Source organism: Lampris incognitus, chromosome 21 (genome assembly GCF_029633865.1).
Source record: "Lampris incognitus isolate fLamInc1 chromosome 21, fLamInc1.hap2, whole genome shotgun sequence".
Lineage (NCBI taxonomy): Eukaryota > Metazoa > Chordata > Actinopteri > Lampriformes > Lampridae > Lampris > Lampris incognitus.
Genome location: NC_079231.1, coordinates 5,045,793 through 5,066,439, shown reverse-complemented (window position 1 = coordinate 5,066,439; position 20,647 = coordinate 5,045,793). Strand labels below are relative to the sequence as shown.

Genomic DNA, 20,647 nt, shown 5'->3' with positions numbered 1-20,647 from the left:
TCTTTGTAAAAGTACTTGTAACGACATTTATACCTCATCCTAATTTTTCTTTACAAAGGTGCGGATTTGATGTAGTCATCGTTTTGATTTTGTCGTGGATAAAAAAGTCATTGGGGACCACCCCCCCCCTTTTTCCTCCCCAATTGTATCTGGCCAATTACCCCACTCTCCCGAGCCGTCCCGGTCACTGCTCCACCCCCACCTGCCGATCTGGGGAGGGCTGCAGACTACCACATGCCTCCTCTGATACATGTGGAGTCGCCAGCCGCTTCTTTTCACCTGACAGTGAGGAGTTTCACCCGGGGGATGTAGCACATGGGAGGATCACACTATTCCCCCCAGTTCCTCCTCCCCCCTGAACCGGTGCCCCCGACCGACCAGAGGAGGCGCTAGTGCAGTGACCAGAATACATACCCACATCCAGCTTCCCACCCGCAGACACGGCCAGTTGTGTCTGTAGGGACGCCCGATCAAGCCAGAGGTAACACAGGGATTCGAACCGGCAATGGAATGGACTGCTGTGCTACCCATATGCCCACTGGGGACTACTTTTTATCTTAACTTTTGTCAACATTGTGAACACTGATTGGGAAGTTGACACTTGACAGACCAGGATGTTGAACTTTGTTCTGTGGCACGATGACTTTCAGAGACCTCATTACGGCGGTGGCATCTAAAATGGAAAGTGCGTAAGAGGGCAAAACATCAAGGGGCTATAACCAGTTTGATGAAGATTAGGTAAATGTTAAAATATTCACAACAAACTCAGTCCATCTTCACAGAACACCTAGAAAGCACGGTGGTCACCTTGTATGCAACACGCCACATCATCTCTCCTTCATCTCCTCTGACCAATACGTACATACAGAGCAGATGGATTAGCAAGTTGAATTTCAAGTAGCTACACATCGCCTTATTCCTAGGTCTTAAAAATCCAGAATATCCACAAAAACCCTGTTCAGTTTCTACCAGACTACCGTCGAGAGCGTCCTTACTGGAAGCAGACTGGTGTAGTGTGGTAACCTGACTGAGCAGGATCACAAACTGAGAAGGATGGTAAAAACACAGGAACAGCACTGCCACAGCTTCAGGTCGTTTGCACCACCTGTTGTAGAAGGAAGACCCTAAGTATCATGGAGGACACCATCTACCCAGCACATGGTCAGTTCTCCTCCTTACCTCAGGACAACGCTTAAAGAGCATCAGAACTCCGCCCAGCCGCCTGAAAGACAGTTTTTACCCCCAGGTGATCAGAATAATGAACATTAGGCAAAATACATGTCTGCAGTGGTTTATTACTTGGTGGGATTTTTTTCCCGCCCTTTTTCTTCCCAATTGTACTCGACCAATTACACCACTCTTCCGAGCCGTCCCGGTTGCTGCTGCACCCCCTCTGCCAATCTGGGGAGGGCTGCAGACTACCACATGCCTCCTGCGATACATGTGGAATCGCCAGCCGCTTCTTTTCACCTGACAGTGAGGAGTTTCACCAGGGGGACGTAGCGCATGGGAGGATCGCGCTTTCCCCCCCAGTTACCCCTCCCCCCGGATCATCGGCTCCCCGACCGACCAAAGGAGGCGGTAGTACAGCGACACATACCCACATCCGGCTTCCCACCCACAGACACGGCCAATTGTGTCTGTAGGGACGCCTGACCAAGCCGGCGGTAACACGGGGATTTGAACCGGTGATCCCTGTGTTGTTAGGCAATGGGCTAGACCACCATGCCACTCGGACGCCCCATTGTTGGGATTTCTGATTTCTTAGTTATTGTTTTTGATATTTTTTATAATTTCCCTATATAGTTTAAGGGTTGAGGGAGCCAGGGAACATGCATCTCATTGCATCTGAAGATACATGGTACTTTTTAAATGTGCAGGACAATTAAGTGAAACTTGAACTTGAGAGCTACCCGACACTGTGGCTTCTTCCCCGGAGTGAAGGCGGTGAGATGAGATGTGTCGATATGTCCAAGTCATTTTCCCTTGAGGTCTAGACTTGGTGTCTCCATAACAATGTTATGTCCGGGCAGTCTGTCCGGTGGCGCATCACCGGCCTGTTCGACCCGAGCCAAGGCTTTCTCTTGCCTTTTTTTCCCTCACCCCACTTTCACCTCACTATAAAGTCTCCATCGTCCTCATTACCTTGCTCATCCTGTTTTGCTGCTCGCTATTAAGGGAGTCCGGCTCTGCTAATTCAATTTCTCTGCCCTTAAAAAAAAGTCCCTGCCCAGTCATTTCCCATGTGTTCGAGAATTTGAACCAGTGACCTTCCAGCCCCATGACTGTGGCTGTGTCTGCAGGGACATAAACCAGAACTTAACAAGCGACATGTTATTCCTTTAAAACCTTGCAGACTCTTCCCTTTAGTTTGTGACATTTATGTGACTGCTGACATTTCAGACACGGAACAAAACTTTTTGCTGAACTGTTGGCAGTGTAATAAATGTCACAAACTGGGGAGAGGGTGACTTATTTTCTCTCTCACTTTAAGAGTCAACATCACTTAAACAGTAACAATTACAAAGTTCTTCATGACATAAACCGCAGCCCGTTTCAGTCTGCATCCAATATTATATGTAAAGGAATATCGCTTCAAAAAGCAAGAGACCACAAGACCATCCATGACCGCGAAGTCATGCGGGTGAAAGGTGCGAGGCTTCCTGTCTGACAATGAACAGGAAACTGCACTCCTCCCAAAAGACAAGAAGTTTCTTCGTCTTGGGTACAAAAACCATTCATATTATCGCCACTTGATTCTCCATTGAAACGTACAGTGATTTGGCATCACAAGACAGAGAATCTCAGTACTTTTGACTCTCTTTTTTTTTTAAGGATTTTTTTTCCCCGCCCTTTTTCTCCCCAACTGTACTTGGTCAATTACCCCACTCTTCTGAGCCATCCTGGTCGCTGCTCCACTCCCTCTGCCGATCCAGGGAGGGCTGCAGACTACCACATGCCTCGTCCCATCCATGTGGAGTCACCAGCTGCTTCCTTTCACCTGACAGTGAGGAGTTTAGCCAGGGAGATGTAACGCGTGTGAGGGTCACGCTATTCCCCTCAGCCCCCCCCCCCCCCCAAAAAAAACAGACACCCCGACCGACCAGAGGAGTCGGTAGTGTAGCGACCAGGACACATACCCACATCCGGCTTCCCCCCCGCAGACACGTCCAACTGTGTCTGTAGTGGCGCCTGACCAAGCCAGAGGTAACACGGGGATTCGAACTGGAGATCCCCATGTTGGTAGGCAACGGAATAGACCACTACACCACCCAGACGCCCTTTTGGGGCAGTTTTAACCTCAGAAGCTGAGACCAGTTGGAGCCGTCACAGCAGTCATGTCAAAATGTTTGGTCTATACACCTCAATTCTAGATAAGGCTTAACATTCTTTTCTCATCTTCCAGCTCACACTACATAAGCATGTGACGCGTGAGCGCCTCTGAGATGGGCGAGAGGAAAAAGTTTGAAAATTTCAGTCGTCAAATGAGAGGTGCTATGTCTTTTCCCATGATGATACAAAAAGCTGTGTAGGCTATCCAAGGCTGGGGATGAACCAGGCTGTCCTTGCACGAATAAATTGTGCCGCTCTTCCCTTTCTCTCTCAGTTAACTTGTAACTCAGTAGGTTCAAAGGCTGGCTGTCACTTCGAAGCTGGCATTGGAACCAAACTGCAACCCTGATAAAATATAAACAGACAAGTGTCCGCCAGAGGAGTTAAAGCTCTTTATTCCAGTCCGCCTAAACAAAGGCAGAGTTGACTCTTCAAGAAAGTCCCTTCAGCTGTTCTCCCCAAACTCAAACTAGTTGAAAATTAAAGTATTCAGTAAAAAAGCTTGACGGTATAACTTAGCAGCCAGGTGTCAGGTCCTTTAGCGTCCTCAACCTCATCATTCATCCAAGGCTTTCTGTGTCGACCTCGGATTCTTTAGAGGCTTTCATAGTCGGCAAAATATGTATACTGACATCTATATCATCCACATGTACCTAAATGGTGTCAAAGGATGCCCTGAGCAGATGTCCACAGACGTCTGTCTAGGGGAGTTCGTGCAGTCGTCATTTTCCTTGTATTCCACGTGGCTCTGTTGTTTCGCCCACAACCGTGCCCTTAGTCACACAAAATATGCCTTGGCTTGTCAGTTTCACGCCGAGCACTATTTTATGTTGTAACCCAGAAGAGATGAAGACAGCTTTCTCTCTCTGTCTCTCGCTCTCTCTCCATTAAGTTGTCTCGTGTACCACCTCTTCACTTTGCTTTTTGCTATAGCCTTGAGGCAAATGAACTCTTCTTCTTTATTTGTCATGTCTTCCTCCATAAAAGACTCCATTTGGTATTTTGTGCACAAAATACAGCAAAAGTGGTCTGTGAATTGGGATTGGCACTTTTTCAGTTTTCTACAAGTTCGCCCAGCTATGAAAGGCAAAAGTCTGCGTTAAGTCAGACGGACCCGCCATACACATACATGTCTGTTCCCTGTCTTCCACACTCTGTAAACATCTTTAGAGAGACAACAGAGAGGTGAGACGTTTGCTCTGGCTTTCCCTCATGACGTGCTGCCGCCTTCGGGGAACCTTGTAGATATGAGAGCTGGGGCTCGTGAGCTGATGCATCCAAGGTGCAGTGGAGGGTGATAGCCCACAGCTGTGTCAGCAGCAGCAGGGAGCTGGCTGTGATGCCGAAACTCACTCACTTGTTAAATTCAGAGAAGAAGGAGGAGCCGCCTACTGTATCTCCTGGCACCACACTAGCCTAAAGCTGAGCACCTAACCCCTCATTTATAAATAATGATAGAAGACTCAAGTATTTATAATCCCCGCAGAAGTAACTGCATTTGTAAAGTGGTAGTGTGTATTGCCATTGGGAAAGTCGTCTCAGAAGTTGTTTCAGAGTAAATGTTTGAGTTTCTGTGAAGCTTTTTGTCCTGCAGCCTTAAAATGTTTAGTGTACAAAGCATTAAGGATGTCCAACTGGATATTGCCCTGCAACACCTTTTCTTTTTTTTTCTTTTTTTGGATCCCCCCCCCCCCCCCCGTTTTTCTCCCCAATTGTACTTGGCCCCACTCTTCCGAGCCATCCCGTTCGCTGCTCCACCCCTTCTGCCGATCCGCAGAGGGCTGCACACTGCCACATGCCTCTCCCGGTACATGTGGAACATGGGTGCAACGGGGCAGTTAGCCCACGGTTCGGTTCGCACCTCGGTTTTTGGGTCACGGTTTCGGTTCGGTTTTGGTATGTGTTTTGCGTAAAAAAACAGTAAAAAACAAAATTCTACTTTTTCCAAAATTCGCTCTTTGTTTTGCTTATAAGCAAAAATAAATCAAACTTCAAGTATGACTGTTGTATATAGCAAAAACATCTGTAAAAATGTAAACATAACACTTTCAAATGCTAAATTGCCTCTTAGCCTTGAATACTCTTACACGAGGCCTGGTGTTTCAGCTAAATCGTCTTCAATGCCTTTGCGCGCTGTTTCATAGATGGCAGGAATTACATAGTTGGTGAAATAAGTTCGGGAGGGAATAACGTAGCGCGGATCGAGCGTATGCATTAGCTGACGAAAGCCCACATCTCCAACCACCGAAAAGGGCTGCATGTCTTTAGCAATGAACACCCCCGGGGGCTGCACGGGTTATTGTTTTGTGTTTCTCTGAGTTGGCGCTATAGGTTTGTTGGAAAGCATCTCCGATAGACAGTTGTTTTTTCACTGGTGCGGGTACCTGTGCGTCTGTCCTGCTTCCAGAGAGCGAGACATCTGGGTGGTGACGGCGGAGATGCTGGCTCATATTGGAAGTGTTTCCACTTGCGTAGTACGGGACATGGGTCAAGCAATGCTTGCAGCACACAGTGTTATTTCTGTCCACTGTTTTGTCTCCTTCATCGTTGTATTCAACAGCAAACCCGAAATGTCCCCACACCGCAGAATTGTATGGAGACGGTGCCTCTTCAAACTTTTCTCTCTCTACCCCTCCACTCGCCATGACTTTGTTTTCTGCTTCTGTGAGCTACCGCCGTCTTTTCAACTTGACTGGCGGCTCCAGTTACGTGGGGGGTGGGGGTGGGGGGCTAACAGTGATTGGATATTTACTCGTGGGGCGAGGTTTTCTGCAGCAGGCTGACACAGTGAAAAACCCATTCTCCGGCAGTAAGAAACGCCTGTCAACTATTCACGCACATTTTAACTGCAAAACCGAAAACCCGCGGTCCATAAGGGCGGATTGAACCGTACAAGGTGGACCGTACGGTTCGGTTTTAAACCGAAAACCGTTGCAAGCCTAATGGGGAGTCACCAGCCACTTCTTTTCACCTGACAGTGAGGAGTTTAGCCAGCGCATGGGAGGATCACGCTATTCCCCCAGTTCCCCCTCTCCCCTGAACAGGCACCTCGACCAGCCAGAGGAGGCACTAGTGCAGCGACCAGGACACATACCCACATCCGGCTTCCCACCCACAGACACAGCCAACTGTGTCTGTAGGGATGCCCGAACAAGCTGGTGGTAACACAGGGATTCGCACCGACCATCCCCTTGTTGGTAGGCAATGGAATAGGCCACTATGCTACCCGGATGCCCCCTACAACACCTTTTGACTCAGTTTTCTGGCTATGGATCTCACAAGAAATTCAGAATCAGAATCACATTCATTGAAATTGAGGATATTGAACAGGGAGGCTGGCCTGTGCTGAATTTCCATGATATTTGTACCGAATCTCTTGAGTCCAGATGTCCCGCTGATGTTTTGGGCTGAGATTTGATGACCAGTTAGGCAACGGTTTTGAATTCATTGTCATGTCCGTTAAACCAATTTTGAACAGTCTTGGCTTTGTCACATGGGATGCTGTGGTGCTCTAATGGAGATGGAGCCTTCACACGATGCTACCATGAAAGCATGCACCTACTTAGCGACGATGGTCACATGTCCTGCAGCATTGAAACATTGCCCCTCTTTTCATGATAAAACACCGCCTTCGTCATACCACTAGTGCCATCTTTCATGGACTAATGGACTAAAGAAGTTGCCTCTGTAACTCAGTCCTCCTATTAGCATTAAACTGCAGAAACTGGTATTAAGCAGACCTGTAAGATTGTTCCAGTCCTCTAGTGTCCGATGTAGTTTTTCTTCAGCCCATTGCAAATGCAGTTAATAATTAATTGCAGAAAAAGCACAACTTTCAACTCTAGTTTGCTGCCACACCCCATTTGAATCAAGAATAATGCATGCAGTAATACATTCCTTTATAAATCTTTCTGCATCAGTGTTGCACTGGACTAGTCAAGTCAAGTATATTTGGGAACTGCAGGGAGTCCAGGTGTAGGTCAGTGATGGATTTAAGGTGGGACAGAACAAGACGCTCAAAAGATTTCATTACCACGGAGGACAGGGCGATGGGTCTGTAGTCATTCATCCCTGTGGTTTTTGGCTTGGTGGAGGCGTTGAAGCAGGCTGGTACGTACATGGCGTGTCTCCAGTGAGGTATTAAAAATGTCCGTGAACACTGGAGACAGCTGATCGGCACAGTGCTTCAAGTTGGAGGGAGAGACAAGAGTCTGGTCCAGCAGCTTAGCGGGGGTTCTGTCTCTTGAACAGCTTGTTAATGTCCCTCTCCAGGATGGAGAGAACCGTCATTGTGGTGTGGGAGGAGGGGGCCTCTAAGGTGGGCAGTTGTGGAGAGGCCCGGGCCCCTGCTGCGGTGGAGCTTGTGGTCAGGAGCTGGTGGACGGAGTCACGGGGGATGGTGACAAGACTGTCTCATTGTCTTTCAAATTGGCAATAGAACTCCTTCAGTTCGTTGGCCAGGCACAAATCCCTAGTGGGGGGGGGGGGGTTGGTTTATGTTGGGGGTCTGTTTGAGGTCCTTCCAGACAGAGGCAGGGTTGTTTTCTGAGAACTGCTGTCTGAGTCTCTCAGCGTGGTCATTTAGCCTCTCTCACTGCCTTGCTAAACCTGTATTTAGAGTCTTTAAACCAGACTTTGTCCCCAGTCCTAAACGCTTCGGCCTAAGCGGTCTGAGTTTAGCTGTAAACCAGTGTTTGTAGTTGTTGTGACTAACCCTGGTGTGTGATGCTGCACAGCTGTCCTCACAGAGCTGATATAGGATGTTACAGCCTCAGTGTACTCATCCAGACTGTAGAACCTGGTAGCAACGCAGGACTTCATAAACTCGAATACACCGATTAAAGGCATGCTTTTTGGGGGAGGGGGTTTTCCGCCCTATTCTTCCTCACGCACAAAATCCAAGTCCCAGGTGCCTCCAGCCTCAGTAGTCTTCTTTCATCTACACTAATTAAAGTGGATTTAAATTAAAAATTATCTGGGAGTCATAGATGCAACTGGTCAATCTCTTACAAAGAAAGAGCAGGGCCCCCTGCTGTTTTCTAAAACACCCTCTGTGTGTAAGTTGGCTTACACACAGACGGTGTGGGTGGGTGTGGGTGGTTAGGGTCGGTGTGTGTGTCAGCGATTGCACACGTGACTATGTGATCATCTGCATTCTTGCTTATGTGAACGAGCGCGTTTGCTTAATTGTGCGTGTGCATGCGTTTGCATGTGTTTGTCCACACATGCATGTGAGCGTCCATTACCGGCGTCTTTCTGTTTGCAGCAAAAGCTGAAAGCTGGCGAAGTAGACGGCTCTCCTGGAGGAAAATCTAATTCCAGCACCCCTCTCTCTCGCTCTCTCTCGCTCTCTCTCTCTCTCACTCTTTCTCTCTCTCCTTTTCCCTCGATCAAGCTCCATTCCCATCCTCTTGTTTTGCCCCCCACTCTTAGTCCACCCCGCCGCGAAATCCCCACCTTCCTCTCCCACGAAGGGCCTGTGCATTTATTATTTTCTCTCTCTGCGCTCTCCCTCACATTCCCTTGCTCTGTTTTTTTGCTCCCCCCCCGCTCTTTCTATTTAATTCCCCTTCTGCCTTGTCTCACGTTTCCTTTTTGAAGTCTGTTTGTTTTCCAGACCTACTGCATCTTTCCTTCGTTTCTCTTACCTTTCATTTTTTACAAGATAAAATCAGAATGTGTGTGTGTGTGTGTGTTGGCCACCCCCTGCTCCTTAGCTTGTGAAGAGTTCACTTTAAATAGTCATTCATTTTGAATGGATTTTGAATAGTCATCAATTTTCTCTCTCTCTCTCTCTCTGACGATCTCTTCCACCATTCTTCCATTTAAGATGAGGCTATTCAATTTTCTCCTCACTTTCCCTCGTAGCCTCTCTATTCATTTTCTCTCTATTTCTCTTCTGATCTCAAACCCATCTCTCTTTGCTGAGGTCGAATTATTTCGGGCTCTCTTCCCTCCCTCCCGCTCAATCCCTCTCATTCTCTTTTGCTCTCTTTCACCTTATCGGTGTTCCTCCTGGCCTTCAGAAAAGCTTAGGTGGTAGCGTGGGATGGGTTTCACAACGGCTGTGTGTGTGTGTGTGTGTGATAGCAGATTAAGACACTCTTAAAAGGACGGACGAATCATCAGGAGCAAGGATAAGGCCATGGGAGCCCATTCAGAAACCCCTATGCCGAGAGAGGATACTATTCACTACATTCACTTGCACGTGTGCGCACACACACACACACACACACACACACACACACACACACACACACACACACACACACACACACTCCCCGCCACATGGCTGATGGTCTCAGTGGGTCAGTAAAAAGCAGAAGCCCACATCTGCTGCGCTATTATAACCTAACAGCAAACAGGTTTAGAGCGTTGTCATAATTTCAGTTTCATAAATGACTTATTTCAAATTCTCACATTTGAACTTCAGACCTGTGTAACTACTGTAGCGCCCGTGTTTTAGAATAATAATGAGGTGGTGTGCTGCCGGGGAAAGTAATTGACTTTCCCCAGCAGCCAAGCGAGAACACAACAGTCGAAGTAAAACATTATGCCTTTTAAGTTATGTGTCTTTTTGTTGTTGTTGTTTTGTTCCTGAAATAATTTCCACACCATAGTTGTCAAGCCATTGAAGTTTTAATTGATATTTTCTAAGTCGTAAACCCTAAGTCATAGCCTGGAGAGGTGGAGAGAAGAGGAATGAAAGTCTAGGAGCAAGACGGAATACCTATGTGTGAATGAGAGGGAGGCCAGCGGAGTGGTGAGGATGCAAGGAGTAGACGTGATGAAGGTGGATGAGTTTAAATACTTGGGGTCAACTGTTCAAAGTAACGGGGAGTGCAGAAGAGAGGTGAAGAAGAGAGTGCAGGCAGGGTGGAGTGGGTGGAGAAGAGTGTCAGGAGTGATTTGTGACAGAAGGGTACCAGCAGGAGTTGTATGGTTTGGAGACAGTGGTACTGACAAAAAGACAGGAGGCGGAGCTGGAGGTGGCAGAGTTGAAGAAGCTAAGATTTTCATCAGGAGTGACAAAGAAGGACAGGATTAGGAACGAGTATATTAGAGGGACAGCTCAGGTTGGACGGTTTGGAGACAAAGCAAGAGAGGCGAGATTGAGATGGTTTGGACATGTGTGGAGGAGAGATGCTGGGTATATAGGGAGAAGGATGCTGAATATGGAGCTGCCAGGGAAGAGGAGAAGAGGAAGGCCAAAGAGGAGGTTTATGGATGTGGTGAGGGAGGACATGCAGGTGGCTGGTGTGACAGAGGAAGATGCAGAAGACAGGAAGAGATGATAACAGATGATCAGCTGTGACAACCCCTGACAGGAGCAGCCAAAAGTAATACTAGTAGTAGTAGTAGTACGTCATAAACCCCAGGGAGCGCCTCCTTAACCCAACCAGTCTCCTTTTCATTTTTAAAAGGCAGCCAGATGAATTAGATAAATTGGTGTTCCTTCGAGAGGTTTGCGAAGGAAAGCGTTTATTTTTATTTATTTTTTCAGTTTTCGATTTTCACGAAGGCTTATCTCCGAAATTGGCCCCGTAAGACAGTAATCATTAAGAGTCTGAACAAAAGTAAAGACAACGTATTTGCCAAGTCGATTACATTTCCATGAAGTTGATCAGTCGCTGAAGTCATATTGTCGTTATAAGTCCCGCTTCATGATGACAGGGACGTGCCTGCTGCCTTTCTGCTCCGTCTCAGACAAACTGTCTAAATCAAATCAAGTGCTCCGTGTGCGGCTCTTTAAAGTTGAACACGCGACGGTGTTCGCACCGCGAGACCCGAGAGATTTGTGTCGCGACGTGCGTGTTTCGTTTCACCGTGTTAAATTCAACAAAGAGTATCAGTGCGAGGTGGAGGCGTAGTTAGTTATGGCTTGAAGCCTTGCGACACCATGTTGGAGTTAGGGCGGGATCCAGATTCATAGTTTTTAATAAAGTTTTGATAAAAATTCACAGCCGCTCCACATTTTTTCTTGTTTTGGGTTGTGGGAGGCGTTTTAACCACCGGTGTCTCGCCTTGCAGCAGGATATATCACAGACACCCGCGATACGGGGCATGTTGTGCGAGTTTCTGTCTGGAATGATGTGCGCATATGATTTGAAACCTCCGCCTACAGCGTAATCTAAATTCATGAAAGCTGGCGAGGACATACATGCCACAAAGCGCAGTATAAAGAATAGATGGCGACGGGTTTGGGCGGAGGAAAAGGGTGGGGAGGGACAAAAACCGGGGCTCTCTCTTGGTGTCACACGCTAAATAAAACATCCTGTGCTTGTTTCTGCACCTCGTGGTCAAAGAAACTGTATTATGGCACGAGGGGAAGAAGGTGTGTGTTTTGGCATGAGGTTTTGCCTTGCTGATGTAATTCACAGGTTCACGCACTCCGGCATGCGTCAATATTGTCAGAACTGACACCCACCTCAGCTACCGCTGCATCAAGGCCACGTTGTGTTTGCAACCAGAAATTGCATATTTGCACATTTGTCGTGGAACACGACTTCGTATTCAGAATTACTGAAGCGCTGATAGATAACTGCGCCACGCAGTGGTTAGCGCTGTCTATTGTATGTTGGGAGAAGGATGCTGAGTATGGAGCTGCTAGGGAAGAGGAAAAGAGGAAGGCCAAAGAGGAGGTTTATGGATGTGGTGAGGGAGGACATGCAGGTGGCTGGTGTGGAAGAGGAAGATGCAGAGGACAGGGAGAGATGGAAACGGGTGATCCGCTGTGGCGACCCCTAATGGGACCAGCTGAAAGTAGTAGTAGTAGTAGTGGTAGTGGTTAGAGCTGTCGCATCACAGCAAGAAGGTCCTGGGTTCGAACCCCCGGGATTATCCAGCCTTGTGGGCCATCCCAGGTCATCCTCTGTATGGAGTTTGCATGTTCTCCCCGTGTCTGTGGCGGGTTTTCTCCGGGCGCTCTGATTTCCCCCACCACCAAAAAAGACGTGCATGTTAGGGTTAGTACTCCTGTCTGTGCCCCTGACCAAGGCATGGCAAGAAGAACTGGAGTTGGGCGCTGCAGCTGCCCACTGCTCCTAGCTACACAGCTAGGATGGGTTTAATGCAGAGCACAATTTTTCTACGGGGATAAATAAAGTATGACATGGGACCCTCATATGATGTGATATGGAGGGAGGGTCCCATATCACTCCATATAAACTGCATAGATGTACAGGACTTCGCATAGCCTACAAGAGAGAAGTGGTAATTCACTGAACATGGATCACAAACAGTGCAAAGAGACAAATTGACAAATGCAGACAAAACTGTTTTCAGTGCGGTGCAACAGTTCATTGAGAGGCAGATGAATATCATGAGAGACAACAGCTAGTTTCTCCCACACTAGTGTTTTTTGATTGTTTTGTCTATCATTGTTTACTGTTGGTACGAGCCTGCAGGAAATCGAAAACTCAAATGCGGACCCCTGCCATATTGGAAAACAGCAGTGTGCAAAAATCACATTAGGTACAGTTTCGTTTCCCTTGCTGACTACAGGAACAAGCAGGATCCATGTTTAAGGGATTCTATGTCTGAGTTCATCGAAAGAGCTTGTTTTACATTTGAAGCCTCAGCTGTAATAAGGCGTGCCTCCTTCGGCCTCTGTAACCCCTTTAGTGTGCAAAGAGAAAATCTGACAGAAGAGCAAATAGGAAAGAAATATCAAGAAGTCTCGACTACCAGTATTCACACTGCAGAACACTGCACCAGTAAAAACAAAAACCATAATCACAGGAACATACTATATCGTTTCCCCCAGCCCTCAGCAGTGCAACACAAAGACAAAAAACACATCCAAACTGCAAGACCACACATATCCAAGCCATTTAAAACCTTGTATAAGTCTGTGTTAAACAACTTATTGTAAGAGTGTACATACCATTGTAAAGCGCTTTGAGTTGCAGCTAGCAAAGCGCTATATAAATGCAATCCAACAACACATATATCCAAAAAAAAAAAAAAAAAGAAAAAGAAATTCACTGTCCCAGAGAGTGAATGCCAGGCTGGCTGTCGGAACTGCCGGTCTGCATGGGCTAGCCGTTAGCTTAGCCTGCCCCGCTTCCGCGTCCTGTCAGACCGCCTTCGGTGTTTACTCCTCGGGCGCAGTTCCAGGCAGGGCCGTGGTCCCTGGGCTCACCGGACGCAGCAGACCAGGCTCCCCCAGCCGATCCAGCACCAGCTCTCACAGCCAGACACCTTCAACACACCTCCCGGAGCACCACACAATGACACCAAAAACACAGTCAACGCTAAGCGAGGCCACCGCCAGACAGCCCTCGGTGTTATTGGAACTGCCGGTCTGCATGGGCTAGCGGTTAGCTTAGCCTGCCCCACTTCCACGTCCTGTCAGACCACCGTCGGTGTTATGTATACACAAATATAATACATAAATATGCACAAACTTCTAAATGCTTGCAAAACACACAACTACACTAACTGTTAGTGCCACGAATTAGCAGGAATTTGGCGATATGATGATCTTGATACATGTGTCACGATTCACTACATTGAGATATGTCGATTCTGCAAACACTGCGACATACCGTAATGTTTTGTCATAAAGAAAACACCTCGTCATAAAATTCCTAAAGAAAACACCTCAATTTACACACAAAGAGAAGCGCCAGTGGCGCCACTTCTCTTTGTGTGTAATTAAGAATGGACGCAGTGTTTTTGAAAATCTGTCAAATATTGTTAAAAGATACTCAAGTGTGTCAATATTTTCTTACTTCTTACACCCCTACTAATTATACACGAATCAGTTGCCAGTTGAGTGTAGCTAGTTTGCACATCAGTGGTAGACGGTACTGGATACTGACAGGTTGACTGTTCCTATTCATTAATATGTTAGGTGGTACACAGGCTGTGAGAAAGATGAATTGTTAAAGTTATTTTTGTTACTGGTGCACTGCTGAAGGGGGGAAGCCACAGTATTTGTGCCAAGTCGGGTTATTTTTTAAAAAAACATTTTTTTTGTCTGGGATCGGTTTCCCAGAAGGGAGAGCTGGGAACATGACCTGACCGGGGTGAGAGCAGGTCGAGGATGATCTGCATGGCAAGCCTCTCGGGCCCAAGGTCATAGAGGTCCTGCACGGCCGGTCAACTTTGCCGAGCAGACGATGTGCTGTATTCTCGTTGTGCAATCACAGGGAGCTGACGTATCGTATGTCGCAGGAGGAATCTCACAGTACTTAATGTGTTTACATTTTCTAGCACACTCTATGTGAGCCCCTAGCCATGACAGTGTTACGCTAATGCCCGGGTCACTGTGGGACTCACAACAGCGCCATGGCTTCATTTCAAAGCTGTGCACGGTTTGTTAAAATATGCATTGTTTGGGACCACTGGTGCAAAATAAACCCATAGTTTTTAGCCATGCTGTGGCAGGATGAGGAAAAACACAGGAGACGAAGGCGAGTTTGAACTTTATTCCTCAGCTCCAAAACCACACTGAAACAGGAACAACCTTGCACCAGAAAGCCCGGGAACGTAAACCACGCCCCCAGCTCACAGCCCTGCTGGGTGAGAGGCATAGCCCCTAGTGTCCGCCACAATGCCATTATTTAGAAGTTGCTGTTTTCTTTATCAGCCGTATATTCATAAGGTGGTGCTGAGTGATTCTTACTCTCTGAAAACGTGTGTGTTCATAGAAACTGAGGTAGGAGTTTACTAAAGGGCAACGTAGTTATGAATCCGTAGGACATGTCACCCCTGTTTTTCCATAGATCTGCCTCTCTGTCTTTCTTTGTCTTGTCTGTCTTTCTGTCCATCTATTGTCTGTCTATCTGTCTCCACTTGTACATTCCCTATCAAGTCAGTTCAGATTTCTCTCCCCGCTTCCATGCCTTTGACTCTCTCGCTTTCTCTCCTTTTTTGGTCATCTCAGCCCCAGTCTCACTTTCTCTCTCTCTCCCCCTCCCTCCCTTCACCCCCGTAGGAGGAGGTGGCTCGTCTGGCCTCCCTGCAGCCTCAGGTGGACCTCCTGCAAGAGCGTCTAAGAGAGCTTAAGGAGGAGAAAGAGGCAGATGGGGACTCCTTCCTGGATGCGGACATCATCGCTTTCAAAGAGCACTACCAACAGGTCCTGGAGGAGCTGCGGGCAAGGGAGAGGCAGCTGCAGCTGGGTGAGAGAGGGGGGGGGATAATGACCCACGTGGACATGCTGAGAGCCACACACTCCTGATTTTAATCTGCTCACACACACACTGAGAAGGCGCATGGCAGGAAGCCAGAAGATGGGAGCACACAGGCACAGACACACATACATCGAATGCGCACAGATGTGTGTACACTTGCATGCACGCGCACACACACATGCACACACACAAACACACCACACTGATGTACACAAATACACACAGATACATTTGCTCTCTGTTGTTCTGTCTTTCACAAACAGACACACACACACACACACACACACACACACACACACACACGAGTTCCTGTGAAAGAGCTAGTGACAGAGCAGGGCTTAATCTCTCAGTAATGAAACATAGATAGAAAGGAAAGGAGAGAGCGAGAGAACAGGATTTTCACTCTTCCTCTTTCTCCGTGTGTCTCAGCTTATCGCTCGCCCTCTCTCTATCTCTGCTATTGATCTCCATCTACCCCTTTTCTCTTTTTGTCCCTCTTTTCTGTCTCTCTCACCATTGTCCCCTTCTCTCCCGCATACATCCTCCCCTGACACACACACAGGGAGGGGGATTAGGATAATCCAGTAGTAGGCTACAGGCATATTGATACTATGCAAAGAGATAGAGACTCTGAAAGGGATAGAGAGAGAAATAGAATGAGATAGAAGAAGAAAAAAAGCGTGACAGAGTTTGAACTGCATTTGGAATTGACACACACACTGCTGAGACACACCACTGCTTTTTTAATGCAACAACAAGTTATTGGAATTAGTCACCAGAGCTATTCTGTTATAAAAAGGTTTATTTCCCAGAGAGGGGATTCATATTTTGGCTGCAGTTCATTGCTTAAATCATTCAATAACAGCGCCTCGTACTAATGTGCCCTCATTTCAACCATTCAGGGCTTGCAGTGTGTTACGTACCCTTCTTTGTGATGTGTATAAATAGCAGATATTCTTCACTTAATAACACTGTTATAGATGTATTTTAGACACCAATATCAGTTCCCTTATCTCTGAGTTTTCATGCCTTTATTTTAACATTTTAGTTTCCATACTTTTCCCTCTGGATCAAATAACATCACATGCTTCACACCCTTGAAAACCACAAATTTCACAGTTGAGCGCAGTGATGCTCAATCACATGGAATGGAGGGTGGGGTTTCTTTGGGGGGGATTTCCCCCCCTTTTTTCTCCCCAATTATATCCGGCCAATTACCCCACTCTTCCGAGCCTTCCTGGTCGCTGCTCCACCCCCTCCGCCGATCCGGGGAGGGCTGCAGACTACCACGTGCCTCCTCCAATACATGTGGAGTCACCAGCCACTTCTTTTCACCCTACAGTGAGGAGTTTCACCAGGGGGACAGAGTGCGTGGGAGGATCACGCTATTCCCCCCAGTTCCTCTTCCCCCCCGAACAGGCGCCCTGACCGACCAGAGGAGGCACTAGTGCAGCAACCAGGACACATACCCACATCCAGCTTCCCACCCGCAGACATGGCCAGTTGTGTCTGTAGGGACGGCTGAACAAGCCGGAGGCAACACGGGGATTCGAACTGGCGATCCCCATGTTGGTAGGCAACATAATTGACCGCCGCGCTACCCAGATGCCCCCTCTTTCCAGTTTAACACTTCACCAGCTGGTTTCACTGAATAGTCCTCAGCTGTCTAGCTGAAGGTGTGTTGATCAGTGAGGTTTGTACTGTGGCTGTTTTTACTACTTGGATAGCACGGTGAAATTCTGAGTAGGGAGACCCATCCTTAAATCGAAGGCTTGACACTTCGAAATGTGATACCAAGAATCTGCCCTGCTGAAGGGCCCTTTGGTGAGACAGTAAATCCCGACCGGCTTTAGAGATGCTTTTCTGCTATTGACTCCTCGCACCGAACGTTGTTGTACGTTGTGCCTAATCATTTATTTACTAGCTTCAAGGGTGCCTTTGTGTTCAGCACAATAAAATTGCTGTTTCCTGTCTCTGTTCTCCTGTGTAGACGCCCAGTGAGAGCTTCTTCTTTTACCTATTAGCCATTTAGTTCAGTCTAAGTTGCAAAACCAAGCCCCTGTGTGTGTGTTTGTGTTTGTGTGTGTGTGTGTGTGTGTGTGTGCGTATGCGTATGTGTGCATATGTGTGCCTCGTGTTCACTGATATCCATAGCCTTTCAGTGGGGGCAACAACAAAAAGGTTTAATGAGACAGAAGAAGACACAAATAGTTTTGGACATAGCGAGAGTGAAAGAAAGGGGGAGAGACAAAGTGAGCGAGTGCTAGACCAGCACTGTGACAGTTGGAAAAGATAGTTATTTATAAAGATTTAATGACTGAGAGTGAGACGTGAAAACGTGGAACCAAAAAAAAAAAACGATGTGAAAAGACAGCCACTTAGAAACTGGCACTGAGACAGCAGAGGGGGGAAAAGAGAGGGATTTCGAAAGAGAATGAGAGATTCGGGTGGGGAGGAGGAGGAGGAGGAGGAGGAGGGTAAAGAAAAGGGACGAAAGGACGATAAGAGGAAGCGAAAGATGGCGAGTAAAGCGATGAAGAGACAAAGAAGGGAGGGAGACAGAGACATCGGGGGAAATAAAGAGATAAATAGAGACCGAAGGCCAGACCAGAGTATGAAACAAAAGAGACGGGGAGAGAGAGACAGACAAAGAGAGAGAGAGACTGCGGCAACATGTAAGGCTGTGGGTAGCTTCTCTCCTACTGTATTATGCTGGAGCACACACACACACACACACACACACACACACACAATCTGACACTTACTCAGTGGCACTAGATTGCATTCTTTAGCATAGCTCAAAACCATGTGTCCGCACATAGACACACGGAGGTGTGGGCTGGACTCCTGAGGGCTTCATTAACTGAGAAGGATGCAGGGAAGAATTTTATAGGAAGTAGTGTGACAGTTATTTAAATGATGTCTTTCGCGTTCTCATTTGATTTGCTCTCTCTGTCTCTCTGTCTGTCTCTCTCACTCTGTCTCTGTCACCCTGTGTTTAGTTCTGGAGAGCTTACCTCCAGCTCGCTATAAGGAAACCATATCGACGTTGTTGGCATGGTTACAGCAGTGTGAGGCCAAACTGGCCATCCCATCCACAGCCGTCACAGAGTATCCTATAATGGAGCAAAGACTGAAGGACGTCCAGGTACTATACCCCCCCCCACACACACACACACACACACACACACACACACACACACATCTAAGTTTGCTCATGAGGGATGTTGTGGCCTCGTAGTATCAGATTAGGCCTCTTTTTAGCGACCAAACGGAATAAATGTGGCGGTTAGTCTTGATAATTTTGTTACAGTGACAAGGGGAAAATGTATGACATTCCCCAGTATGCGCTGACGTACAAGAGCAGTGGGAACTTATAAGTAGTGTGAAGGACAACAAGGCATTTCAAAGAGAGTCTGTGAGCCTCACACTACCTATGTAGATGGAGGAAACTAACCCCTAGCTGTGAGTGGTTGACCAGTAGTATAGAGTTCTGTATGGTTGCAGCTGAAAGGAGAAGTGAGTTTAGAACTTTATTAGAAAGCTATGCTAAAGAGAAGGAAAAGCATGATTACCAAGGAGTCTATACTCCTGAGTTTGAAAGGTAACGTAAGGTACTATAGTGTACAAGGCTTGCAGTAAAAAGACTTGCGCGGTGTTGCAAGATCGATCAAGGTTTAGATGCTCAGCATTTACTATAATGCACACTGTACAGTCATCACTCTCGGGGCTGTGTCTGTCTGGTATGGGTTTTTGCCTCCATACAGGCTTAATGGTTTTTCAAGCCTTCATCTGGCTCCAGGTAAGATGGGCTGACAAGCCCTGAGATCATTTTGTGTGGCATTGACTTAAGAGGTGGATATAATGACTACCTTCCAGTCAGAGGCGTAATAAGGGGTTCTGGGCCCTGTGCACATCAAATATTTGTGAATCCTTCCCATCCTCATCCAAGATTAAATACATCCGTCAAAAATGTTCAAAAATACTCAACTCAAAGATTACACAAGTGCATCTATGCATATATGCATATCTAGACACAATACTTTTTTTTGTTTTTTTTGTTTTCTTCAAATTTGCTTTTAAATGCGTGTAGTTTTGGGTTATTTGTTTTTTGTATGTTCTTCCAATGATTATCTGTTAGTTTAAAATTTCTTGTATATCTAACTTATACCAAGTTTAACAACAACAACAAAAAATCACCATCAGCCCAAGCAACTGCGAATATATTTGTTAGAATAAGCAGTCTATGCTTACATTTGCATGAGAAATGCTTTATAAATTCAACAGTAATAACATTTTAGGGACCGAGTCCTGCAGTGGTTCCTCCCCCTGCGAAGCTAAGTCAACAAAACATAAATTTCCATCAGTTAGCATCAATTTCCACTCTTCCCATAACTTTTTTTTTTTTGCCCTTCTTTCCGCTATCCGCCCATCCATCATGCAGCTGACGGTTGCATAGGGTGTGACTCCATAGGCCACCAGGGGTCAGTGGTGATTCAACTGACAGAGGGGTGTACTCCATATTATTGTGAATACCCTTGACACCTTGACTGCTAAGATCTGTTTACACACACCTATAAAACACTAAAATGGGACGGGCTCTATAATACTGTAAGGCTGTTTAGCACTGTAATCAGTTTTTACTACAAGTAGTAAAGTTATATTGCTGTTGGCAAAAAAAAAAAAGAAAGAAAAAAAACTGCTAAAGCAGCACTCTTTTAACGGATGTTTTAATGCTGGTTTTGAAGATAGTAGACACAAGAGAGTGACGATAGAAAGAGAAAAAAAAATACGACGCACCTTCCAAGTCACCCGACGGAGCACACAAAGTACTGTGGAGCACAGCGAAACGAGGACTCTTCAAATGGAGTTGGCTTTCACCCGCTGGCGAGCGCCGAAGGAGCAGAAGTAGATGAAGAGCAGCACGGAGTTGGCCTCTACACTGGTGTGGCAACCGTAGTCAGGGGGCATGTCCTTCTGGCGATGTTTAGCCGGGGAGGCAACTTCAGCCGTTGTGTTAACAAACTGCAACCGACAAATCCTACTCGCTCCACCTTTAACGTTTGTAAGCAGTAAAGTAAATAGAGATGTCTTTCAGTTTCTTATGGTTTGGGAGCTGCGTTTGGTTGTTTTCCTTGTTCAAGACAAACTCTTCCAAATATACAGTGTTC

General features: G+C 46.8%; 1 protein-coding gene across 1 annotated transcript in view; it reads left to right on the top strand.

Moving 5' to 3' along the window:
• The window catches only part of LOC130131754 (dystrophin-like), a 184,191-nt gene that overhangs the window by 46,744 nt on the left and 116,800 nt on the right, over window positions 1–20,647 (top strand). Inside the window, 4 exon segments of the mRNA XM_056301551.1 lie at window positions 4,504–4,615; window positions 7,606–7,732; window positions 15,278–15,464; window positions 18,479–18,624. Coding sequence (XP_056157526.1) covers window positions 4,504–4,615; window positions 7,606–7,732; window positions 15,278–15,464; window positions 18,479–18,624 — 572 coding nt within the window.